The sequence below is a fragment of the Phyllostomus hastatus genome, unplaced genomic scaffold (genome assembly GCF_019186645.2).
Source record: "Phyllostomus hastatus isolate PE091 unplaced genomic scaffold, TTU_PhHast_1.1 phas_scaffold_21, whole genome shotgun sequence".
Lineage (NCBI taxonomy): Eukaryota > Metazoa > Chordata > Mammalia > Chiroptera > Phyllostomidae > Phyllostomus > Phyllostomus hastatus.
Genome location: NW_025334017.1, coordinates 21,212,914 through 21,240,022, shown reverse-complemented (window position 1 = coordinate 21,240,022; position 27,109 = coordinate 21,212,914). Strand labels below are relative to the sequence as shown.

The 27,109-nt window shown below is 37.1% G+C and overlaps 1 protein-coding gene across 1 annotated transcript in view; it reads left to right on the top strand.

Annotated features, from left to right (window-relative positions):
• The first annotated feature begins 373 nt into the window (after positions 1-373).
• STK3 (serine/threonine kinase 3) overlaps positions 374-27,109 on the top strand; it is a 252,825-nt gene continuing 226,089 nt past the window's right edge. The window contains exons 1-2 of the mRNA XM_045861098.1: positions 374-578; positions 23,615-23,695. Coding sequence (XP_045717054.1) covers positions 553-578; positions 23,615-23,695 — 107 coding nt within the window. The 5' untranslated portion in view covers positions 374-552. The remainder of the gene's footprint in view (positions 579-23,614; positions 23,696-27,109) is intronic.

Below are 27,109 nucleotides of genomic sequence, written 5' to 3'. Positions count from 1 at the left end.
TGGGAGACATCCTTGGGAAATTCAGACAAATGAATCAAATCGAATTGGGGCAAAAAAACGATAAAGGCAGGTGCGGAGCACCACTTTTAAGGACAGTACCCCTCGCTAGCAGTGGGAGGCTGTGGGTCCTGACTAGGCCTCATCCTACCCCTCTTCCAGTCCCCATTTCTTTTTACCCCCTCCCTGCTCTATTACTGACCTCTCCCTTGAACCCCGGACTCCGCCCACCCCACCCAGAACCTGGCTCTGCCCACTGTGCCGGACCGCACCGGTTCCGCCCACCATCCCTGGACAAGCAGGCTCCACCCACCCAACAGCGCCTGGCTCCACCCACTCTTCCAGGACAGCTGCAGGCGGCCCAGGGGCGGGGCGGCCGGGAGGAGCCTCACCCTGGTGCGGGAGGGGGATCCGCCGTGGAGTTACGGGAAAGTTGTTCCGAGTTCCTGGAGTTTCCCTCCGTGGTTGCCCGGGCTTGGCCAGCCGGCGCCCCGGATCCTTTCCTCCCTCCGCCCTTCGCTGCTCACCAGGTCCTTGCTTCTGCCCCCGGCCGCCATGGAGCAGCCGCCAGCGCCTAAGAGGTAACGAATGCAGGGAGCGGGGCGCAGGAGGAGGCGGTACCCGTGGCCGTGGGGCGGGGGCCGCTAGGCCTGGCCGGACCGTGCCACCTTGTCCGACTGCGGGGGCCCAGAATCCGCGCGCCAGAGTTCGGGAGGCAAGTCCGAGTCCCGGGCCACGTCTGTCGGTCCTGCGAGGGGGCTCGCAGGGAGGCGGAGCCTCGCCTGACCCTGGCCGGCCTGGCACGCGTGGGAAGTCGGTGGGCAGCGCTGGGTGCCCCGCAGCGGCACTCCTGGGGCGGGCAGAGTTTTCCCTCGTGGCAAGTTCACGAAGCTAGGGAGATGTAAAACTAGGAAATTATTGGGCTTCTCACAGTTGTGTAAGCTTTCTTATCAAATGTCTTTCATAATATTGCCTTTTTTTTTTGAGAGGGCGCATTGTTTATTTACAGTTTAAGGAATTAAATATTAATAGCTAAACAGTCTGTGAAACTTATCGTGGATATGCTGCACTGACAGGTGTTCTTCCCCAACCCCTCAAGTTCAAAAGTATTTATGGATACAAGACAGAATTCTTAAATTAGAACCCCTCTCCCATATGAGTTTTTTGGGTATTTTTAAAGCATGTAAAAAACAGTGATGCTTTGGTATTTACTCTTAGTTCATATTTAATCTTCAGTATATTGGAAGTTTAAGAGTACACAGTAGATATATTTGAGCTAATATTTAAAATGACCTTAGGAAACTAAATCAAGGCTATCCATTGATTTAAGTTCATAATGTGCATTCCCCCCCGCCCCCCCCCCCAAGAGTGAACCAATCAACTAACTGATGTTGGATAAAATATTTAACTTCGGTCATAGTTTTAGTTTATCAAATAAGGGTACTAATTTCTCTCCCAGATAGTGCTCTTATGAAGATTAAAGGGTTTGTGTTTTGATACCTAGAGATTTTTAGATGAAAGGTGGTGTATTCAAGAACATGAAATAATTAAAAAGGTAGAAACTTTGTGACCCATTGTGAATAGGATGTTTAGACACGTGAGCCCTCAGGCTTGGAAACCATCTGTTCAGGTGTAAAAGGGGGGTTGTGGATGGGTTTCCAAAGACGACTTCCTATCAGACAGAGCACTTGATAGATTCTTTTCTGGCGTTTTGTAAACTAACTGAATTCTAGTATTGATTAGGCACCCAGTTTTAATATTACAGAAAATTGGAAATATTTTTCCCCTTTTTTGTTTTGGAAGGACTGTAAGGGGCACCTGTGAACAAGTACCATAAAGCCAACTCGAATGACTCTGAAGTGGTAGCTCTCCTTACTGATTATCTGTATTCTAAATTATCAGAGTTTTGTTATAGGTATAAGAGAACCCCTGCCCTTGCAGGGACATTAGAGAACCTGGAGGGTTCAGAGATAGGTGTGGGTGGCATATATCACCATTTCATGGTGACTTTCACTTTTTAAAATAGTGGTTGCCTGTTTAACAGACTTATTTTTAGGTCTCTTCAGAGAGACATGTTAATCCAGAAGGCATTTCTAAGGAGCAAAAGATATGTGACAATCCCATATATTTGAATATCTCTTAAGTTTTTTTTCACAGCGTTTTTATTTTCATAATACCATTTAACCTTATAGCAACCTTATTGAGTAGCTTAGATTACAGGCATTAATACTGTGGCCACTAGGAGTTTGTCCCATGGAAGGCTATGGGAGGGGATAACTGATGGTGAGTTTTTATATTGTCTCTGTTAATTATTACCTTCTAATAATGAAATACAGCTACCACTTTTGAGGTCATACTGTTTGCCAGGAACTGTATATATACTGGTACATTCCTTTATTAATTGTCTTAAGGGATTGGAATCTTGGTTCTGCAATTTACTATGCTAGTTGTAAATTTCATATCTGCATCTGTAAAATGTGTTGTGAGGTTATATGTGAAGCGCTTAGCACAGAGCTCTATAATGCATTCAATAACGTTAGTTTAGTTTTTCCTTATTGATTGAAGCTGAGAGGTTAAATAACTTGGTCAAATGGAGGAGGTGCCCTAAACCTGGATCTTATCCGCTGCAAAGGTTGTGTACCCTCTCACTGTGTACAGTGATGCCTCTTTTTGAAAGCTTGCTTGCTTTGTTAGCATTCTGTGATGTGGTGGCTATTTCTTTCCAGAATTTTCTGGTCTCTTTTGCTTGCTTTTTTTTTTTCTTCTTCTTAATTCCTGTAAAACTGCCACTTTGCTTTTCTCCCTTGAGTGGCATTTCCTTAGGGCTCAGACATTTTTACATACATGGTCACATTTATGTTGCTGATGTTCAAGGCTGCATGACCAGCAGCTGCTGCCCTGTTAGCATTTTTAATTTCTTCATGTATTATAGATCCACTCTTTTATTACCTAATTTGTTATTAAAGTCTATCAAATTTTCCATCAAAACGTCTGTAGATTCATTTTCCCCCGCTTTTGATTCCCAATACTACTACCCTATTTCAGGGTTTTATGACCCTCACATAGTGGTGCCTTCCAACTGGGCACTGTCGTTCAGTGGTTTTCTAAAACCTTTACAGCGGAAGGGTTCTGTTGGGAGTAAGGCAAGGCAGCAGAACCTGGTTCCTAGCACCTTACCTCCTTCTGTTCCCCTTTTGCTGTCCTGCAGAATCTCATTATGGGTCATGTTTGCTTTAGTTCTTCCTGCACGTGGCTTCTGATTTATTTTGCTAAAACAGCACTTCAGTCATGCTACTCCTTTGTTTTTGGTGGGGAGGTGGGTTGGGGCACACTAGCCAATTTAGTTCCCAGTGCTCCCATCACATAATCTGAGCCTTAATCCCAGCCTTCTATTACTATTGTCCCAGAAGAATCTGTTCTGAAGTTTCCCTATTCTTTATTTAGGTTGTGGGCTGTGGGTACACCCAACTTTGCCTTTGGCCATGCTTTTCCTTTAGAAAAATTTGTAGCCCTGGCTGGCGTAGCTCAGTGGATTGAGCGCGGGCTGGGAACCAAAGTGTCCCAGGTTCGATTCCCAGCCAGGGTACATTCCTGGGTTGCAGGCCATAACCCCCAGCAACCGCACATTGATCTCTCTCTCTCTCTCTCTTTCTCTCTCCCACTCCCTCCCTTCCCTCCCTAAAAATAAATAAATAAAATATTTAAAAAAAAAAAAGAAAAATTTGTGTTATTTTTTATTAGTAATCTATGTTTTAGTCTTCCTTAATGAAGTATCTTATTTGAGTACTTTCTAGCCTAAGATATTTCTCTAAATTCTTAATATGATATCCATTTGAGTATATATGCCCTGGTTATATTGTGTGTTTTTTTTAAAATAAAATTTTAGCTATCCCAAAGATAATGGGAACTGTTGGGTTGGCCAAAAAGTCCATATGGTTTTTGTCTGTAAAGAAAAAGACATATTTTTCATTTTCACCAGTACTTTTATTGATTTGGACATTTGGAGTATGTTGGTTATTTCCTGTGTGGTATAACATTGATTGTGCTCGATTCCTGTCTGCCCGATTGTGGAGCATTGTGTAACACACAAATCTTTTTTTTTTGCATTTCAGTTGCATTTTTACCTTTCTTAAAATAATAAAGCAAAATATGCCAAAAATGTTGCATATTTTCTTCCATCTTCAATATTAAAATGGCTGCCCCCAAATTCACCAATTTTAATAAGTTTTTAAGAAAGGCATGCTGATAACAACAGCTGTCACAGACAGTCTAACAAAATTGTTTTGAATGAAGTTAAAGACAACTAAGTGCTACTAGAGCCATTTTATGGAAAAAACCTAATCAGCTTTTTAGCCAACCCAATAATTTAAGAAATGCTTACACATCACTCTCCAAGATCAGGGATAAAATATTACCGATACAGTTGAAACCCCTGAAGTATATCCGTTCCCAATTGCATTCTGTCAATCTGCCAAAAGGTACTACTATCCCAAATTGGGTATTTGTTATTCCTGTGTGTATCTTTATATTTGTAGCATGTTGTTCCTGTACATCTGATATAGCGAGAGGCCTGGGTGTTAGACCCAGCTTTGTCCTGACTTTGAAATTTGCTTCTTTGGGTGTCATTTTTCTCCGCTGGGAGCTGGAGATTCCATTGTGCGTCCAGACTGGAGAATCGTGGCTGTATGATCTGTAACTCAAGTCTAGTACTTTGTGCTAGCGTGACTTTTCGATTTCTTGATTTTCTTAACAGAGTTCTTCAGAAGTCCTTATTAAAATGAAGTCCCTCTGGGAAAGTAAATCCATGAAATGGCTATTAACTATTAGCGTTTTGTAAGTCGAGTTTATCACAGTCCTTTATAGGGGAATCTCTAGTTGAGGTAAAAATGATCACAGAATAGGTAAGTTTTGATAGGTAGAAAGGGAAATGGCCAAAACATGGGCTTTTCAGCAAGTAGAACATTCACAGGAAAGGAAGTGGATCTCTATGATAGACAGCTGGGCATCTGGGAGAATTGGTTGCTGAAGGGTAGGTAGCTACATACAGTACTTGTCAAAGAGAGGACAGATTATCATTGCCAGAGAGATGTACTTTACCACACAGGCCTTGCTCCTTAGAATTCACGATTAATAGTTATTTAAAATTCGTTGATTAAAGTATATTTGGAGGAAGAGTGGTGTGACACAGTGGGAAACACTGGAAGGGAGACAATAAGAGAGTGAGTCCCTGAAGCCTCTCTCAAGACAGATGAGGAGAATTCTTTGACTTAAGCTGTAGTTGGATATTATGGCAAACTTAATTTTTTAAATAAGTGTGGAAAGGTAGTTGGGAGGAAGTAAGGATGAAGATTGAAGTCAAACTGTTAGGGTTACAAAGTGCATTCACAGAAATGAAGCGTGAAGGTAGGAAAACAGTCATTCAATAAGGGAAAGTGTTGCTCGGTGTGAGTGGGTTATCAGCCACAAGATAGACTGTTATGGAATGAAAAGGGATGAAGACATAGAAAGATAAAGTAGAAAGTATTATTTTCCTCAGCACATACAGCCGACATCAGCCTGGAGCAGCAGTGTCCCTAACCTTAGAGAAGAGGGGTGGACTTCATTTTAATGACTATATTCCTAACTCATGTGTCTTTGGAATGTTAGAAAGTGAAACTCTTGTGTGCTTATTATCAGATTCTCAGAATGGGGAGTTGTCTTTGAGAAGTGAACTTTAAGCACTCTTAAAGACAAAGGCACTAGGCTTAGGAGGATGCCCTGGGGTAAGCTCCCCACTTTAGAGGCAGGCAAGAGGAGGAGGTGTTCTCAGTAGTCCAAGGGAAAAGAATTGAACCAGCAGGAAGGAGCACTTCTCTGCATTAACGACTTGATTCTTAAACCATGTGCTCCCTTTGGCGTTTCTTGGTTAATTTGGGGTTTCACCAACTCCACTGGAGTTGTTTTAGGCCCTATAGATGGGAAGAGTCAGTTGGCTCTCGTTAGAGGGAGGGAGCGGGACAGACAGTAAAATCTGGAACAGTTCCTGGTGAGCAACTTCAGTTACGCATTAAGACAGGAGATAAATTCAGTTTTCAGGCAACTCTAGGCAATGATTAGTTTATCCACTGTTCTTTAAGGGGCTAGGATTTGGCATATATTAATACTAAATAATTTGTTAGAAATATAAAGAAAAGATAAACATTTATTAAACACAGCTAGGTTGAAATTTGTTTTTCTGATAGAACCTAAACACTCATTCCAGAAATGTGTATCAGTATAGCTTTAATAATACAGGGTTTGAATCGAGCACTTCTGTTTGGATTGTAAGGGGGAAAAGTGCTGAGAATTTAAATTTTCTTGTTTCAAAAGTATCTGTTGAACTAGAGGTACTGTCTCTTCAGGCTATCATATATTAGTGACTTTCAAAAATTTTAAAAAAATGTTGATGATGAGACGCAGTGCAGATAAATATATAAATAAAACTAAAATAGAAGTTTCTTGAAATGTAATGTGTGGGATGGTTTCTGGTATTTTCCTGTTTTCTGTTCTATTTCATTGAAAAACTGCTGGTCATGATCCACCAAATTATTTCCATGACCTATCAATGGGTTGTGATCGCAATTTGAAAAAACACTGTTGTATGTAGCAGAAACAGTCAGGAAACCAATTCATTTCCAACTCATCTGCTGCTTAAAATTAAAAGCTTGACGATGGCATTGCCAAAGGAATCCAGAGTGGTGTTACTGTAACAGCCTATACGTACACTAGAGATATTCTTTAAGATTCTAAAAGGGGAAGCGGTGAAAGGGATGGAGAAAACTCTCATATAAAAAGTTGCTGTATTTGAAACACTGTATATATGTCCCAACGAAAGTATGGAAAAATGTAAAATGATTATCTATGATGTGTGACAGAGTTTACAAAGGAAAAGGTTGTTAGGAGGCAAAAGTGCATTTGCCTCCTGGTATGGAATGACCCCCACCCTGGAAACATCCAACTGTAATTATGATGACCTCAATTTCTGACTTCTTACCAGCTCCGCCCTCAATAATTACCAGAGGTCTTTAGGTTTTTCTTCTAGAGAGAACATTTATACTACAAGATAGAAACTTTCTTTTTTATTTGTCTCAAGATTCTTTTTTGTTGTGGTTTTATTTGAATTGTGTCATATGTTAGGATTATTCAAATCCTAAAAAGCTTTTATCTCTTAGAACAAAGATTCTATATTTGAGATTTCTTTCTTTTTTTAAAAAAAGATTTTATTTCTTTATTTTTACAAAGAGTGGCAGGGAAGGAGAAAGAGAGGGAGAGAAATATCGATGTGTGAGAGATTGGTTGCCTCTCGCAGGCCCCCAACTGGGGATCTGGCCTGCAACCCAGGCATGTGCCCTGACTGGGAACTGAACCAGTGACTTTTTGGTTCACAGGCCAGCAGTTAATTCACTGAGCCACACCAGTCAGGACTTGAGATTTCTTATTACGACTTTTTTCTACAGAGTCTCATGTTGAATAAATAAAAGTAACAAATATATAAACAGACATTTGTGAATATTAAAAATAAGTCCATTGTTTGCTTCCTAGCTGCAGATTACCTTGAACTTCTTAAAAGTACATCAAAGGATGTATGTTGAAAAATGACTCTGTAGCAAAACAAAGTTAGAATTACAGAAAGCTGATAATATATCAGATATCTTTGTAAAGAAGTAAAATTGAATAAATCTTTTCAGATATTTCAGGTATCTTGATGTAAACATTAGTATCTTGATACACAGAGAAACACATGTATAAAATGGGGGAAATTGTTGAGCAATGGGATTCCAAGGATGAGGTAGTTTCAATATTCAGAATATACAATATTATTTATTCTCTGTCCAGATCATCTTTTCATTTGTAGGATATTTGGTTTTCTGAACTCATGCGACCTAGAGTCCTATCATTAAAAAGGAATGCAAGTTAAAATTATTTTTGTAGTTTTGATGAACTTTTTATATATTTAAGGAAAGCATAAATGAAAGATAGCAGGCAGCTAATTTCCTTGACTCTCCCTGGAACCACATGATCTCTCTTGTCTGTGCTGGCTTGCCCCCTCCCAGTTCTCCTGTTCCGTTCTAAAAACTGACTTTCTTCACTCACCGATTACTGTTCATGGCAGAAATTGACTGTCAGCCTTGAGTTCCTTCGTTTTGGTTATTTATTCATATATTCAGTAATTAATAATTAACTGCCTTTCAGGTGCCAGTGCTGGGAACACTGTTGAATGAAACAGATGGGATCTATGCACTCATAAGAACGTACACTCTAGTTGGGGCTTGAGCTATACAGGATAGAGGTAGGATGTATTGATAGAGAAAAACAGTGAAGCCTGTTTAATAGGACAGTTGGCAGGAGCTTCTCTGAAAAGGTAGTATTTCAGCTGTGACATGAGTTTGAGAAGTTATCTGTATGAGTAGCCAGAAAAGAGTATTCCAGGTAGAGGGAAAGTTGTAAGAACACGGGGAGGTGGGAAAAGTTTCATGTGTGGGAAGGATTGGAATGAGGCCACTGTGGCTGGATTGTGGAATGGGAGGAAGTGGTTGGGGATGAGGTCAGGGAGATGGGTGGGGATTCAGTGATGCAGGTTATGGAAAGGGGTTTGGATTTAAGTCAGAATGTAGCGTACTGTTATTAAAGAGTTTTAAGCAGAATTTTAAGCAGTTTATGTTTTTAAGAGATTGTTCTGGTTGCTTTGGGGGAATAGATGTAGAGGGTTAAGAATAAAAGCAGAGAAATAGGTAGGAGGCTCTTGTAATGGTTCATGGTCAGAGATGATGCAGTTGGTGAAAATGGACAGAAGTGGACAGATTGAAGTTATTTCTGGAGTTAGAAATGAAGGACTTACTGATAGACTAGATGTGGGGAATGAGCAAGGAAGAAAGGATCCATTCTGGCGCCTCAGTTTTGGGTTTAGGCATCTTAGGGGATGGGAGAAGACTGGGAGAGGAACATGTGTGGGTATCTATACTCATTCTTAGAATTCCAGACGCACAGGAAAGTGAATCTGTTTGGTCCAAAATGTGATATTAGGTCGCTCTCCTAGAAGAGGAAGTAGGTAGGGAGGAAATGATGAGCACTGACATTTTTTAACTTCTTGTTTTCACTCATTTCACTGGAGAATGGGAAACATACTAAGCCTTTGTTAGGTGTTGAAATGTTCAGGTGTCCTGCTAACTGCTGTTAAAAGAAAATATTTTTATTTTAAAATGAAACGTTAGTGAAAAACAAGAAGACTGTAGCTGGATGAAATACTGTAAGTCAGACACCTTTGTAATCACCAGTCAGGTTAAGAAACAGAACTTCGCCACCCTCCCTGGAGTCCCCAGAAGGCCCTCTGAGTTCCCCATCCCAGTCCCAGTTGTCTTTTCCCAGAAGTTACCATTATCCTGGCTCTGTAGTAGTAACCTAAATGTGCATTACTGGGCACTCTGGGTTAGTCTTGCTGATTAAAAAATAGGCTTTATATGAGTTGTCACATGAACACTCTTTAGGTTAGTCCTCTATCCCTTTTCTTGTTGAAGAACCCAGGGGGTTTGAATTGTTTCTCACTGCCTGGATTTTCTTACTGCTTACTCCAGATGAAGTTCAGCATGATCCTTTGTCCTGCATATTTCTTGCAAATGGGCAGTGGATCCAGAAAATGGATCAGACTCAAGTTTGATCCCTTAGGCATTGTTATAGGTGGTGTTTGGCAAGACTGTACAAGTCACTTAGTGTCTAGTTGTCTTCCTTTTTAGTGATGTTAGTAGCTTTTAATGGTTAGTGCTTATTTTTGCCAGTTCTTTGGGTGTTGCAAAATGGTGAATTCTAAATACATCTTTTTGTTTTTATTAGTTGGGCTGTTTTTATAAAGAGTGACATCCTTCATCTTGTTTGGTTACTTGGTGGTATAGTTTATAAAGGAAAAGGCTGGATAAATGCTTGATTCATTCCCTTTATCCATTTTCAAGATAAGCAGTCAGTTCTTTTCAAGACAATGAATCAGTTCCCTGTTTTCCTCCAAAGGGGACCAATTTTTTTTTTATAATGCCATTATGAGCAGTTGGATTTGAACACATTTGATGGGTTTTAATCCATTGCAGATACTGTTGCCGAAACTGTCCATTTTTGGTCAGTGGGAGTCTCTTGAGGAGACAACAGGACTCTAGTGGCAGCGTCCTTGCTGTCCGCCGTGGTAGGCAGGGCTCATCTGACCATTTCCTGTCCCAGGTATGGAATCAACTGGCTCTCTAAGAATCCCTACTTTCTTTTAGTGAGAAATGGTATTTCAAGACCCTAACCTGGGCACTAATGTGGTGCTATTTTATTTTTATTTTTTAAAAGTATTTTATTTTATTTTATTTTATTTTTCCCATCATCATTTATCTCTCCATACCCTCTTCCACCTCCACCTGTCCCCACCTCCTGGTGTTATTTTTAAGTGGCATTTTATTCATAGATAGGAGAACTGACTCATTTTTTCAAAATATAGAATATTTTATCAAAAAATGGGGTGGCACTGGCAGTTTTGAGTTTCTTTCCCTGGATAGTATCTTTACATGAATTTATGATTCTAAGTTTGAGTCAGAAATTGGGTGTGTATAGACATTCTGTGATAGAGACCATTCAGCGTGGACTGTTATCTTCATGTTCTTCCTATCTTACTCTGGTTACCTTTACCGTTATCCGCACATCCAGCCTCACTTCTTTCTCACTGCTAAGTGTTTCAGGTGACCTAGTTTCTTCTTTTCTTAAATGAAAAAGATACAGAAAATGAAAGAATCCAAAACAAATGATACCACTAGTGATAAGATCAGATTTCAGGCCTTTTTTTTTTTTTTAAGGTAGAACTCTTAGTCTGCCTCGTCTTGTGTACATAACAATACATCTGCAGCTCTGACTGGTGTGGCTCAGTGGGTTGGGTATCGTTCTGCAAACCGAAAGGATTCCCAGTCAGCCCACATGTCTGGGTTGCAGGCCAGGTCCCTGGTTGGGGGCCTGGGAGAGGCAGCCGGTTGATGTTTCTCTCCTTCTTTTTCTTCCTGCCTTCCCCTCTCTGTAAAAATAAATAAATAAAATTTAAAAAAATCTGTAGACAAACAAACAGTTTAAGGAAAGCTTGAGGCTGCTTTATAAATTTTACCCTGACTACAATATTATGATGAGTTGCAAAATGAAGCACATCTGTATTAAATGCCATATGTTAAACCTTTTTAGTTTTGATATTAGCCCCTCTTGTTAAGTTTTATTGTGCTTTAAATAAGTAAATAAAATGAGACATCTGTCTTGGTGACATAGTTGGTAATTTATATTTGTCAGTGAGTCACATAACTTTTCTTTCTTGAATTAGTTTTGGTGTCATCACTTACTGTATTAAAAGACATTAGGTTGCACCCCTAAGTTTTGTTTGTCATTTTGCAATGAAATAGCAACAGTAACCATTTTCCATTGGTCCTCTATGCAAACACTTTTAATGATAAGTGAAATGTTGGTCATAAAAAGACGTTTGAGAGAAATGATTGCTCTGAATAAAATTTGTGGTTTATGTCATTCCTAAAAATTATAAGAAACAAGTGTCCAATTAAGCAGTAGAATTAAAAAAAAATTCCAGTGGAAATTCATGAACTCTTGAGAAGAAAATATTTTGGTGATTTTTTTTTTTCCTGGTTGATCAAGGTTTCCATCTATGCTCTTGATTCTCATTATATACTTTCCAGATTTTTTTCTCTCTCTTTTTTCTAGTAGACAAGAATTCAAATACCCTGATCTGAATACTTGATTAGTCAGCTTTAATTAATATTCATAAAAACTCATTGATGTGAAAAAGCCTGCCAAATTAGGGGTATGGTGAAAACTTTAAAGATATTTAGTATCGTTGGTACTAAAGTATGGTATACCATGTAGTGGATTTTTTAAATAAATGAAGTAAACCACTTTAAGTAGTGTACTTTTAAAACATTTAAAAAACACTTTTAAAACAGCTAGTTTCAATGGAAATCATTCCAAAATGAAGATACTTGACCCAGTGTTCTGAGACTGATCATTTGCTTTCTTGATTTAATATTATTTTTTATGAATTTTAATTCATAAAAGCACAGAAACAGTTCAGAGAACTGTTCATAGTTTTAGTTCATAGAAACTGTCATGTGCTTTTTTGATGTGTTTGCAGCTTTGGTGCTATTTGTAGCTGTTTTTTTTTTTTCTGCCAACATCTATTGTTGTCTTTTATTCTTATCTGTCATTTCTCATTGTTACATCCTTCTCTAAGCTGCTACTTATCTTGGAAATAATTATCTGACCTGACAGTAGCTTTCCCTTTCCCAGAGTATGTGCTCTCTGTGGCGGTTTTTGGTGACCAGAGGACTTTTTCTCCTCTGGGCTTGTGGTACATTGTGAAATCCTCTTTTGACTAAGAAGAACATTGTGCAGTGAGAGAGAATAAAATTATTCCAAATTTTTCTAAATTTCTAAAATTTAATATGAAAATAATAACAGGATTTACCTTAAAAAGCCTATAAAATTCCTAAGTTAAAAAAATCTGTCATTTTGGAGCACTACTTAGATTTTGAGGAGCCGTGGTATTACTAAAGCAAGTTAGAGTTTCAGAGTGTATTTATACCTGCACAAATGCAGTAACATTACTTCTATTGTAGTTTATTTTTATAGCAGTTTTAAAAGAATTTCTATGGTGAAGTAGTTAGGCTATTTTTCTTGTAATGGTAGATTTCTTTCTTTCTCTTTTTTTTTTTGTATTAGATACTGCTGGGATTTTAACATTTTATTTTCACTTCTACAAAACCAAAACCAAACAGGTAAAAACAATCCCAATGAAAAAAAGTAAGAATTATTTTCACAAGGCACCAAAATCATGAACTGTGTCTCAGCTTTACAAAGAACCACAGAGAAGTACTGAGAAATGGCTCCACATGTGCTATTGCTGTGTAATCAAGCAGCGCTGAGAAATCAGGCAAAACACGTCCATCTGTGCAAACAGCTGAAGGCAGCCACTGTCTCCATACCCACCTCCCATCTCTGCCCGTGAAAGCTTTGCAGAAGTCAAGAGTACGGACCTCACTGAATGATACAGATGTTGGTATTGTCAGAGTTTAGACTTTCCTTGAAATTACACTTTTATTAACTTCTTAATGTATTCATGTTTGGGATTATTGCAATTTTAGTATTCTATGGATGAGAATGAGGAGTTGTGAGTATATAGAGTCAAAATCCTCGTATTATCTTCAAAATTTGAAGTGTAGAATAAGTAAGGAAATCCAGTTTTTAACTGGACCTTCTTCGTACGTAGTGTCTTTGGCACAAGTCAGTAGATTTTTCTACACGGCAGGTGCATGAGTAGGCTTTGGCAGTTTTCATAGAGACGTATCCTCTTTCATTTTCAATCAGTTAAAGATTCTTTTCCCTTTCTTAGTTCTCATATCTAGGCATGGTGGTTGAATCTATATTAAGTAGATTAAAAGTTATGAGACTTATAAGCCTTCATATTTCTCATAAAATTATTTTTAATTTTTAATTTTTATTTTAGAACATGAATATGTAGGAGCGTTTTCAAATGTGCTGTTTTTACATTGTGTTTTTTGAAAAATGAGTTAAGAAAGTGAATGCAGTAACATGTCTTTAAGGCAAGGGAGTGCATTGCAGCATTTAACTTTGGATAGGTTTGTTTTATAAGAAATTAAAAGGAATATATAGATAAAAATAGTAAAAAAAGAAATTAAAAGGAATTATATCAGTTTCCAGTTGAGGGTAAGTGAACAAATTTTTAGAAAATAAAAATTAAAGACTACAAGGGTGAAGGAAGGAGAAAAATCTCAGCTTCTCTTCCTTTAAAGCTCTTTGCCAGGAAATTATGATTTTAGAGCACTTTCGGGCAAAGAGCCCAACCTGAGAGGAAATTGTATGAAAGAGTAAACACAAGACTTCCATTTTCTTAAAAAAAATCTTCTGTCCATTAGAGAGTATTTTTTTAGGCGTATTTTAGCTCATTCTAGTGCTAGTACTTAATTAAACCGCCCTAAATTTTGATATAGTTTCATAAAAGTAAATAAACTATGAGATCATCAAATTGCATCTATTTTATTATTAAAATAGTGATACTTATTAGTGAAACAGTTAAGAACCAGGACTTTAGAGCCAGTTAGACCTCGATTCTAACCTCAGTTCTGCCATTTACTTCCTACAGTGGTGGGCAGGTTACTTAACTTTCCTAAGACTCAGTATACTCATTTGTAAAATGCAGGTAATATTAGTACCCTCTCATTGGGCTTTTTGAAGATTAAATGAAATAGTAATTGTAAAGCATTTGTCTCTGAAGAGAGTTTCCAGAGTGTTTCAAAGATGGGTTTGGCATTGTCAGTATCATTTGGAGAAGCATGTAACTCTCCAAGGGGATGAAAGGACAACTTTCACTTGGATGAGTATGTTCTAGTAGAGTTAAAAAAAATCACTTTGATTGCATTAGAGCTAAACATCTATTAATATTTACAAAATGCCTGTCTTTTAAAAAGCAAAAGGGAGCAGAAAAAATGACCTTTGAATTTTATTAGTTTGGAATAAAATATACTTCCTGTTGAAATAGAAAAGATGTTGGATTTTGTGGATTCAACATCAGTTTCATCATTGTATATTTTAGAAAATGTTCATTACTGAAGGCTGACTGAGACTTTTTTGGCATTGTTTAATAATGGAATGTTGAAGGACTAAAGGATGAAAATCTTTCATGTGTTTTAAAGATATATGAACTTTCTAACAGTATTTAAGGTGAAACTGCTAGGGTGGAAGGCTGGAACTCAGTTTTAACAAGATATTACATATAAGGTGAGGCATAGTGCTTAATTAGCACCTAGCAATAATAACAGCATGACTTTTATAACAGTTATGCCATTAAATAGCTACTGTTATTAGTAATAAAGCTACTACTAATGTGATCCCTAAAACATAGGGCAGTTTTCCAGAAGAGAGAAAAGACACTGGAAATTACAGAACTGAAATTAGGCAGAGGGTTCTTTATGAAGAAGGAATCTCTGTGGTCAAAGACAGTTTTCCCCTCTGCTGGATTTGCACTCCACCCAGGCCCTCTTCTCCATGGTTAGTTTTCTAAGACATCTAGAGGGCACATGCTACTTGTTCTTGGCTAGGGAGCTAGATCTAGCAGTGTAGAAAGTCTTCCTTTGTGTCTCTCTTGAAAGTCTTTGGCTAAAACAACCAGCCCAAATAAAAAATGAGCAAAGGACTTGAATAGACATCTCTCCAAAGAAGATACACAAATGGACAATAAGCACATGGAAAGATGTTCAACATCACTGATCATTAGGAAAATGCAAATCAGAACCACAATGGGTACCATACATACTCTTTAGGATAGCTTTCATAAAAGCAGACAGACAAAAAACCTGTGGGATAATAGGTGTTGTCTAGGATATCTAACAGTTGGATCCCTTGTACATCGCGGGTGGGAATGTAAACTAGTGCAGTCATTGTGGAAAACAGTGTGGCAGTTCCTTAAAAAAATTGAACATACACTTACCACATGATCCAGCAATTCCATTTCTAGGACTATAACAAACATAATGGGACGTCAGGGACTCAGATATTTGTACACCAGATTTTATTATCAGCATTATTCACAATAGCTAAATGGTAGAAGCAACCCAGGTGTTCACTGATGGATGAATGGATAAGCAAAATGTGGTATATGCGTATACATAGTGGTATGTCATTCAATCTTGAAAAAGAATATAACGATCTCCTTTTTCAAGGCTGCATAATATTGTATGTATATACCATATTTTGGATATCATTGATGTAACATTTGGGTTGCTTCTGCCTTGTGGCTCTTTTGAATAATGCTTTGATGGATATGGGTGTACAGATATCTCTTTGAGATGGTGCTTTGACTTCTTTAGTATCTATACCCAGAACTGAGAGTGCTGGATCATGTGATAATTCTATTTTTAATTAAAAAAAAGTTTAATTTTTTTTATTTGAGAGAGAGAAGAAAGAAACATTGACTTTTTGCTCTACTTATTTATGCGTTCATTGGTTGATTCTTGTATGTACTCTGACTGAGGATTGAATCCAAAACCTTGGCATATGGAGACAGTGTTCTAACCAATTGAGCTACCTATCCAAGGCTCTATTTTCAATTTTTGAGGAACCTCATATTTCCCATAATGGTATACCATTTTTAACAACAATGCACAAAAGATCCAATTTCTCTACATTGTCATCAACACTTGTTATTTTATGTTTTGTTTTGTTTTGTTTTTGGACAGTGGACATCCTAAGGGGTTTCAGTTATCTCATTGTAGTTTTGATTTGCATTTCCTTAATTACTACTGCTGTTCAGCATCTTTTCATGTGCTTGTGGCTTATTTATATTTCTTTTTGTGAGAATTGTCTGTTGAAGTCCTTTGCTAATTTTTAAATTGGATTTCTTGATATTGAGTTGTAGAAGTTCCTTATTCTGGTTATTATCTTATCATGTATAGAGGGTGAAGCAAAAGTAGGTTTACAGTTGTGAGTATGCAAACCCCAGAGTTTATTCTTATATTATTATTTATTGATGATTATTTTCCATACAAACAACTGTAAACCTACTTTTGCCTCACCCTATATGGTTTGCAAATTTTTTCTGTTATTCTGTAGATTGCCTTTTCACTCTGTTGATTGTTTCCTTTAATGTTCAGAAATTTTTAAAAAAGATTTTATTTATTTATTTTTAGAGAGAGGGAAAGAAGGGAGGGAGAAAGAGAGAGAAAGAAGCATCAATGTGTGCAAGATATATCAGTTGGTTGCCTCTCGCATGCCCCCAGCTGGGGTCCTGGCTTGCAACGTAGGCACATGCCCTGACTGGGAATCGAACCAGAGACTTTTCGGTTGCAGGCCAGCACTCAGTCCACTGAGCCACACCAGTCAGGGCAGAAGTTTAATATAGTTCCGTTTGTGTATTTTTGCTTTTGTTGCCTGTGCTTTTGGTGTCATTTCCAAGAAATAATTTCCAAATCCAATGTCCTTTAAACTTTTCCTTCTAGGAGTTTTATAGCTCTAGGTCTTATTTTAGGTCTTTAATCCATTTTGAGTTAATTTTTGTGTTTGGTGTAAATAAGGGCCTAGCTTCATTCTTCATGTAAATATCCAATTTTGCCAGCACCTTTTGCTATCTTCTTCCCATTGTGTATAGTCTTGGCACCAGTGTTGAATATCATTTGGTCATATGTGCAAGGGTTTATTTCTGGGCTCTTCTGCTCCATTGGTTTCTGTATCTGTCTTTGTACTAGTACCACAGTGTCTTGATTGCTGTTGATTTGTAGTATGTTTTGAAGTCAGGAATTGTGAGACCTCTAATTTTGTTCCTTTTATCCCAAGATTGTTTTGGCTCTTTGGGGTCCCTTGAGATTCCATATGATTTTGAAGATTTTTTTTCTCTACTTCTGCAAAAAAAAACAAAAGCCATTGGGATGTTGATAGAGATTGCATTGAATCTGTATGTTTTTTTCGGGTAGTATAGGCAGTTAAATAATATTAAGTCTTGTAACCAATCCATGAGCATAGGATGTCTTTCCATTTATTTTATCTTCTTTTGTTTCTTTTTAAGCAATGTTTTGTAGTTTTAATGTATGTCTTTCATCTCCTGGGTTAAATTTATTCCTAAGTACTTTATCTTTTTTTAATACCATAATAAATGGAATTGTTTTCTTAATTTCATTTTAGTATTGGTCATTGTTGACGTATAGAAGTGCAACTGGATTTTGTGTATTGATTTTGTATTCTGCAACTTTGCTGAAATTTATTAATTGTAACAGTTTTTTTTTTCTGGAATCTTTAGTTTTCTACAGATGAAATCATGTCATCTATGAGCAGAGATGCTTTTACTTTTTTCCCAATTCTTTGTGTTTTATTTCTGTTCCTTGTCTCATTGCTTTGACTTGGAGTATGTGCTATGATGACTTGGAGTATGTACTATGTTGGAGCATGTACTGTGTCTTATTGCTCTGACTAGGAGTATGTACTATGTTAAATAGTAGTGGACAAACTTGCCTTGTTTCTGACCGTGGAGGAAAAGCTTTCAATCTTTTACCATTAAGTATCTTAGGAGCTTTTCATTATATTGAGGTAATTTCCTTCTATTTCTAGTTTGTTAAGTGTCTTTATCATGGAAAGGTACTGAATTTTTTCAAATGCTTTTTCTGCATCAGTTGGGATGACTATGTGTTTTGTCCTTTATTTTGTTAATGATTGATTTTCATGTATTGAGCCAGTTTTAATGTTCAAGGTATAAATTCCACTTGGTCATGGTGTATAATCCTTTTACTATGCTGTTGAATTTGTTTTGTTAGTATTATGTGGAGGATTTTTGCATCAATATTTATTAGAGACATTGGTTTATAGTTTTCATGTAGTTTTGATATCAGAGTAATACTGGCCTCATAGAATGAGTTTAGAAATGTTTGCTCCTCTTCGATTCTTTGGGAGAGTTTGAGGAGTATTGGTGTTAATTGTTTCTTTAAATATTTGATAGAATTCTACAGGAAAGCTGTTTAATACTAGGCTTTTCTTTGTTGAGAGGTTTTTGATTATTCCTTAAACCCTTATTAGTTACAGGTCTGTTCAAATTTTTTATGTCTTCATGATTCAGTCATGGTAGGCTGTGTGTTTCTAAGAATTTATACATTTCTTCCAGGTTATCTGATTTGTTTATGTGTAATTGTTTACATACTCTCTTGTAAGCATTTTTATTTCTGTGACATCAGCTTTAATATCTTCTCTTTTGTCCCTAATTTTAGGTATTTGAGTATTTTTCCTCCTTAGTTTAGCTAAGGGTTTGTTGACTTGGTTGGCTTTTTCAAAAATCCAACTCTTTGTTTTCTGTCTCAGTCTGTTTGGGCTGGTATAACAAAATATCGCAGACTGGGTGTAAACAACAGAAATTTGTTTCTCATAGTTTGGGAAGCTTAGAAGTCTATGATCAAGGTGCCAGGAGGGTCACATTCAGGTGAAAGCCCTCTTCCTGGTTCATAGCTGACACCTTGCTGTGTCCTTAGGTATCTCTTTGGAGACACTTTTATATGGCACTCCTCCCATTCCTGAGGGCTTCACCTTCATGACTTAAGCACCACACCCAACACCATCATCTTTGGGGGTTTGATTTCAACATACAAGTTTTGGGAGGACACATATTCAGACCATAGCAGTTTTGCTGATTTTTTCTCTTATTTTTCTAGTGTCTACATGTATTTCTGTTCTAATCTTTATTATTTCCTTCCTCTGCTAACTTTGGGTTTAGTTCATTTTCCTAGTCTCTTGAAGTTTAGTTAGGTTATTGCTTTGAGATCTTTCTATTTTTTAAGTGTAAGGGCTTACTGCTATAAACTTTCCTCTTAGTACTGCTTTCTTACATCCCATAAGTTTTGATATGTTGTGTTTTCATTTTGAGTTGTGTCCAGATATTTTCTTAATTGCCGTGTGATTTCTTTTTTGACCTACTTGTTGTTTAGGAACATGTTATTTAATTTACACATGTTTTTGGAGCTTTTTCTTTCTGATTGGAGAAAATATTTTGTATGATTTCAATATTCTGAAAATATAAGACTACTTTTTGTGGCCTAACACGCAGTATCTTTTGGAGAACATTTCATACGCATTTGTGAAGAGTGTGTATTCTGCTGCTGTTGAGTGGGAGAAAGGTTTTTTTTTTTTTCCCTTCTGTATTTACCTATATTTTACTAGCTGTTCCTCTTTATATTTTTGGTGTAGATTTATATTTCCTTTTGGTATCGATTTTCTGTAGCCTAAAAAAACTGTCTTTAACTATTTATTGAATTCTCTCACCCTTTTATTTGAGAAATTTTTGTACTTACCTTTCATTTATTGAGGATATTTTCATTTAATACAGAATTTTCATTTGATTGTTTTCTTTTAGCACTTTAAAGGTGTCTGTTTCTCATTGTCCTTTGGCCTGCTTAGTGTCTGATAAGTCGTCCTTGTTTTTGTTTTGATGTAAGTACTAGGTTTTTTTCCTGTGACTACTTAGTATTCTCTCTGTCTTATTGGTGTTCAGCAATTTAATTATAATATATGTTTGGATGTGTTTACCTTTAGATTTGTTGAGTTTCCTGCATATGTAGATTTATTGTTTTCATAACATTTGTAAAATGTTTGGCCATTGTCTTCCCCCTTCTCTCTCTACATCCATCTGTCTATATATCGTCTGTGTTTCCATCCAGGTATCTATCTGTTCATCTATGTCCATATCTTTCTCTATGTCCTTCATTTTTATGTGGGACTCAGGTTTTTCTTTTAAACATTTTTTTCCAAGTTATTCATGTTTTGCTGCATTGTCTAATCTGCTCAAATACCTATGCAGTGAAAATTTTATTTCAGGTACTTTATTTTATCCTCTCCAAAATTTCCATTTATGTTTTTTTTTCTTTCTGCCATTTTCTTTACATCTATGAGTACATATTCATAATTGGTTTTTATAAGACACAGGTGACTCTTAAACAACATGGGTTTGAACTGCGTGGGTACACTTACATGTACATTGTTTTCATTCTGTGTATAACTGGACCCATGCAGTTCAAACCCGTGTTGTTGAGGGGTCAGCTGTATCTTTGATAAGAAGTTGGGCATCTGCAAATGTGGAGGTCTGACTTATTTGAGGATTTTCATGAGTCAACTCTATTTTTCTCCATTGCTGCCATTTCTGTGTGTTTTTTAATTGATTAATTTTTCTCCTCTTTATGAGTCATAGTTCCTGATTTCAAATATGTTTAGTAATCTTTGATTGAATTCTTGAAATTGTAAGTTTTACATTCTGAGTGTTGGATGTTGTTTTAATTAAGAAGTTCTAGACTTCTGGTAGGCAGTTAAATTACCTTGTATAATGGCTCATTATTTTTGAGTCTTGTGTTTAAGCCCCTTTTGGGAGAATTGAAAGTAGCCTTTATGTTTTGGTAATATTTTCTCCTTTCTAAAATTAGGCCATTCTGGAATCATTACTGACTGACCATTATAAGAGTTCTTTCAGCTTTTGCTGGTGGGAAAGATCCTCGGCCTGTGTGATCTCTGGGTATTGTTCTATTACAGCTCTCTGGTCATTGTTCTCCCTCAGGAAGTTGATTTTATTGGGCTTTATAGAGTGTTTTTTTTTTTTTTAGCACCCACGGATTGGCATTTAGTTAAAGAGTCAAGGAGATTCCCGGACCTCCTTCTCTGCATAGCTTTCTTCTTGTAGGTATTCTGCAATGCAAGTTTTGTTTTCCTTGCCTCCCCACACCCCCAACTTTGTTTCTTCAACTCAGCAGAACTGCTGGGCTCTGTTTGGGTTCCCCTTGCCCTGTGCTTCGGTCGGCACAAGCCTCTCCATCTAAAACCTTGGGGATAGTGATCCCCTTTTTCTCAGGGATCTCAGTTCTGCAATGCCTTATATCTAATGTCTGAAAATAGTTGTTTTCTATATTTTGTTGAGTTTTCTAGTTGTTTGTAGCAGACAGATAATTCTGGATCCTATTACTTCCTTGTGGTCAAAGGTGGACAATCTGTAATTGACACCTTTAAATCTTTGTTTGGACTATCAGTAGCTTTTGATGTGGTCAAGCACTACCTTCTTGTCCTACAAGACATCATTTCTTAAATATTGATGGCTTCCTGGGATGTGTTCTTCTTGACCCTTATTTCTTCTTCGACATTTTCTTCATCATTTTGTCCCTTCTCATGTCTTCAGGCTCCATCTCTGTGTTGATGGCACCAAAATAATATTTTCAACTCAGATCTCTTTTGGGATTCATACATACATTTGCTTATGGGAAGTCTGCGTTTGGGTGGGTTGGCTTAGACCCATCATATTTCCCTCCAGACTGTTTTTTCTGGTGTTTGTTAGCTTGGTAAATGACATTACCATCTACTAATTTGCTTAAACTAAAGGCTTAAGAGACATACTCAACTCTTCTCCATCATCACTCCCTATTTAATCAAAACCACTTCTGTATTGATTATGCCTTTTTAATATGTTGAATAGCTTATCTTCTATCCATTCTTACTGTCAGTATTATATTCTATGCTACTATATATTGAATCAGCTCCTAACTAGTTTTCCTGTTCTGTTCCTGAAACTCATACTGTTGCATGTTCTTACTCTGTATTACAGGGGAAATGATCTTTGTAAAATAGAGCTCCTTAAGATGGTTCACAAGGCTTTTTAAACCTGACCTTGCCCACCTCTCCATTTTAGTTATTTTTACTTGATTCATGTTGAATTATTTTTGGTCATTCATATGTGAAGCTCCATTTGTATTGTGCTATGTTTGGTCTCTCAAGTAAACCATGCATAGTCTCTCTAATCTGTTTGCTTCTAGATACCTGCACATGCCATGCTTGTGGATGGTTTTTTTTTTTAAAGAAAAGAAAAAAAACAAAAGAAACAAAAAACAAGAAGACATTTCTGTATGACAAATGGTTGTATAGACCATAAAACCAAAAAGTCATAAGCGAAGTTAAAATACAAGTGAAAAATATGTCCAAATGAAACAAAGACTATTTTCTCTTGTATACAGATTAAAAAGAAAAAGAACAAAAACTCAGGAGAAAAATGGCAAGGAACACGACTAGATGGTTTAGTTACATAATTATACTAGGAGATGTCCCGCCTCACTCATAATAAGAGAAATACAAATTAAATCTACTCTGAATTACAAGTTTTCACCTAACATATTAACTAAAATTCAAATATTTGGATAAATACTCTGTTGGTTAAACTGAAAGAAAAGAAGCTTTCTCATGTATTACTGGTAGGAAAATAAATTGGTACAAGTTGCCTGGAGGCAATGTGCTACTAGCAATATACATGTATGCTTATATAATGTGCAATTATAGTAGATAAAATATGTAACCAATAATTTTAATAATTACAATAATAGTTATATACTATATTCAATTATGTATAATATGTAATAGTTATAATAGTGATATTTTTAGTCATATACACATTATTAAGTTTATATTATAAGATGATTATACTTTATATACTTATATATACTTCTGTATTTGTGTGTTTTCATTTGATCTCACAGTTTTACTTCTGGGAATTTATCCTATAGACATACTAATACATATGTGACTTAATTTCTGTATAAGCTTATTCATCACAGTGTTGTTTATAATAGCAAAAGGGAATCTAGATACTCATAAACAAGGAATTAGTAAGAGGTGCTACATCTTTGCAATAAAGTAGTATGTAGTTGTAGGAAAAAATGAGGATGCTTTCTGTGTACTTGTGTTGTAGGGATCTTCAACATAAAGTTACATATTGTTAAGTGAAAATAGCAAAGTGTGTAACAGTGTGGATAAAAAAGAGTGTGTGAAAAATGCTGTGTGTTAAAAAGGGGGAGAAATAAAAACATTCATATTTGTGTAAAGGTTTCACAAGAAGCTAAATAAAAGTGGTTATTTTTTGAGGTGTTTCTGGACAGAGAAGAAGAGGAAGGAGATTATTTACTGTGTACTTTCTTATATTTAAGTTTTGAACCATCTAAATATTGCTTCTTTAAAATAAAATTAAAAATTTTATTAAAGGTCTTAAGGAAATATTTTCTTTTTGTCTTTTTGTCACCAGTAAGCTAAAAAAGCTGAGTGAAGACAGTTTGACTAAGCAGCCTGAAGAAGTTTTTGATGTATTAGAGAAACTTGGGGAAGGGTAAGTACAAAATTATGAAAGTAGCATTGAGATAATGGCAGAACAATGATAACGATACAATACTATATAATATTAATTTTTCACTAGGGTATATTTGCTTGAATTGAATAGTAATTGTATAGAGGGAACATACCTCAATATAATAAAGGCCATATATGATGAGGCCACAGTTAATGGTGAAAAGCTGAAAGCTTTTCTTCTAAGATCAGGAATAAGACATGGATGCCCACTATGGCCAGTTTTGTTCAACATAGTACTGGAAGTCCTAGCCAGAGCAATTAGGTAAGAAAAAGAAATACAAAGCATCCAGATCAGAAAGGAAGAAGTAAAACTGTCCCTGTTTGCAGATAATGTAATATTGTATAGAGATTCCACCAAAAAACTATTAGAATTAATAAACAAATTTAGTAAAGTTGAAGAATATATATTAACATACAAAAACCAGTTGCATATTTATTTTATTTTAGAGAGAAGGGAAAGAGGGGGGAGCGAGAGACAGAGAGAGTGGAAGAAATGTCGATGTGAGAGAAAATTCAATTGGTTGCCTTTCATAGGCACTCGACCAGGGACCAAACCTACAGCTTAGGCATGTGCCCTGACAGGGAATTGAACTGGTGACCTTTTTGATTTGTGAGATGACTCTCAACCAGTTGAGCCACACTGGTTGGAAGTTTCGTCTTTATAATAATAGACTATCAGAGAAATTAAGAAGACAATCCCATTTATAATTGCACCAAAAAGAATAAAATATGTAGGAATAAGTTTAACCAAGATGGCAAAAAACCTGGACACTGAAAACTATAAGACATTGATGAATAAAATTGAAGAAGACTCAAAAAATGGAAAGATACAGGGGGGACCCTCCCCCCCAAAAAACGGAATTATTTTCTGGAGGGGGGGCCCCTTGTTATACAGGCTTCCCCCAGAGTGAGTGTTCTAGGAACTCATCTGTATCGGTGTACCAGCTGGAATTGTTGTGAGAGGCTGTATTCAGCTTTAGTGAAATTTTGGAAGATTCTTTCAGAGTGTTTGACCATTTCATGATGGGTGATTTACAAGTGAACCTGACCACACTGCACACTGAGTGTTTAGCATTTTTGACCAAAAACGACATGACCCTCCTGCCCCACCTTTCTTGTTGACTGGATCTCACCCCGAGCAACACTTTTTTGTTTCCCCAAATAAAAAAAGTCCTCAAAGGGAAATATTTTGTTGATGTGGAAGAGGTGAAACAAAAAACAGCAAAAGCACTAAAAGGCATCAAGATTGAAGAGTTCAAAACTATTTTGAGCAGTAGATAAAACGTCTTAATAGGTGTATTGTATCAAAAGGAGAATACTTTGAAGGTGACTGTAATTTAAACATATAAGAATAAATGTTCATTTTTCCATAAGTAAATTCCTTGTTTTTATGGGTCCCCTCTTATATTTTGTGCACATGGATCAAGAGAATTAATATGTTAAAATATCCATGCTACGCAAAGCAATCTGCAGATTTAGTGCAATCCCTATCAATATGCCAGTGGCATTTTTTACAGAAATAGAACAAAGAATCCTAAAATTTATGTGGAATTATGAAAGACCTCTAGAGCCAAAGCAATCTTGAGAAAAAAAGAACCAAGTTGGAAGCAGCACACTCTTTGATTTCAAACTCTCTTGTAAAGCGATAGTAATCAAAACAGTGTGGTATTGGTATTAAAACAGACACGTAGAATAGAGAGCCCCCAAATAAATCAATGCATATGTGGTCAGTTAATTTATGACAGAGGAAACAAGAATATACAACTGGGAAAGGGTAGTCTCTTCAATAAATGGTGTTCAGAAAACTGGAAAGAGACAGTCTATGAAAGGAGAGGACATATTCACCAACGATACAGTTATCTATGTGAGTGAACTGGTAGGGTCACTCCCGGCTGTTTGAGATGACACACTGAGACTGGAAGTTTTGGTCTTACATCTATATCACTAAATGCCTTTCTCCCGGGAAAAGTTGGAATCCAGTGCTGGACATTTTCTTTGTGGTTTTACTGGTTTTACTGATAGAAGCTGACAAAAATCTTACAACTTTTTTGGTGTGAATAGTAGGTGCACTTCAGTTGGACTTTGTATTCATCCCCCTGGTTCCTGTGGAGATTTGAGTACAATTATAGAAGTAGTGAGTGATGGTTGTGGGGTGATATGGAGGAGAATCTATTGATACATTCCCTTGAAAAGTTATTGTTTCAGCTGAGGACATTATAGAATCTTTAGGCATTGTGAGGCTAATCTTCTCAGGCTGGGTGGTAGAGCTGCTTTTGATGCCAAGGGAGGCCTGCTAGGGTTTAGAGGTTCAGGGTACTCAGATTAATACTAATCTACATAAGTATCCCCAAACCAATTCTGTGGATACCTCTCTTTACAATTAAAAATATAACATTATCATAATAGATCTGGTGATGGTGTGAATTCAATTTGCAATGTAATTCAGCTTCCAGCAAAGCTTAGACTTTGAGTTTTGTTTTCAGAAGTCTCATTACAGTGCCTATAAGAATTAAGAAATTCTTGGACTTCTGGGTGAGATGGCAGCATAGGTAAACATGGCTTGTATCTTTGCACAACCACATCAAAATTACCACTGTAGAACAACTATCACTCAGAACTGTTAGAAATGAAGTTGAATGGAAGTCTGACAACTATGGAATTAAAGAAACTACATCCATCCAGACTGGTAGAAGGGGCAGAAACGCAGAACAGGCTGGTCCCACATCCACATGTGGTGGATAAAAATTCAGGAGGGATATCTTTGGAGCAAAGAGTACCAGCCCCACACCAAACCATACAGCCCAGGGTTTCAGTGCCAGGAAGGAAAGTCCCCATAACTTCTGGCTACAAAATGAGCGGGCATTGAGTTGGTGGAAGAAATTTCTGGAGTCCCAAATAGCTCCTCTTAAAGAACCCACACACGGACTTGCTCAGATTCACTCATTCTGAGCTCCAGCACTGGGATAGCAGCTTGAAAGGCAGCAGTGACATACAGGGAGGAATTTAAGTGACATCAAGGCGAGAGCTGGGGGACAGCTTTCTCTCAGACAGGTGGGTGGAGGCCATTGTCCCTTTTCTGAATCCTCCCCCCCGCTGCCCCTCAGAGCCACAGAGGTGACAGGCAGGTGCCATATCTGAGACTCCATCAACCTGGCTAATACTGTACCCCTTCTTGAGGATCCCCTGAGACTCTCTCCCACCCAACTTACAAGACTCTGTCCCACCCAGTTTATGAGACTCTGTCCTACCCATCTTACAGGCCCACACAAGCTATTAACAGTGACCTTTCCAAATGAATGGTTGGCCTTGGCTCATGCTTCACAACTTCCTATATACTCTCAAACAAGTACAGCCTAGCCTCAGTGAGCCCCAAGCCTTGTACCTCTTATTAAGT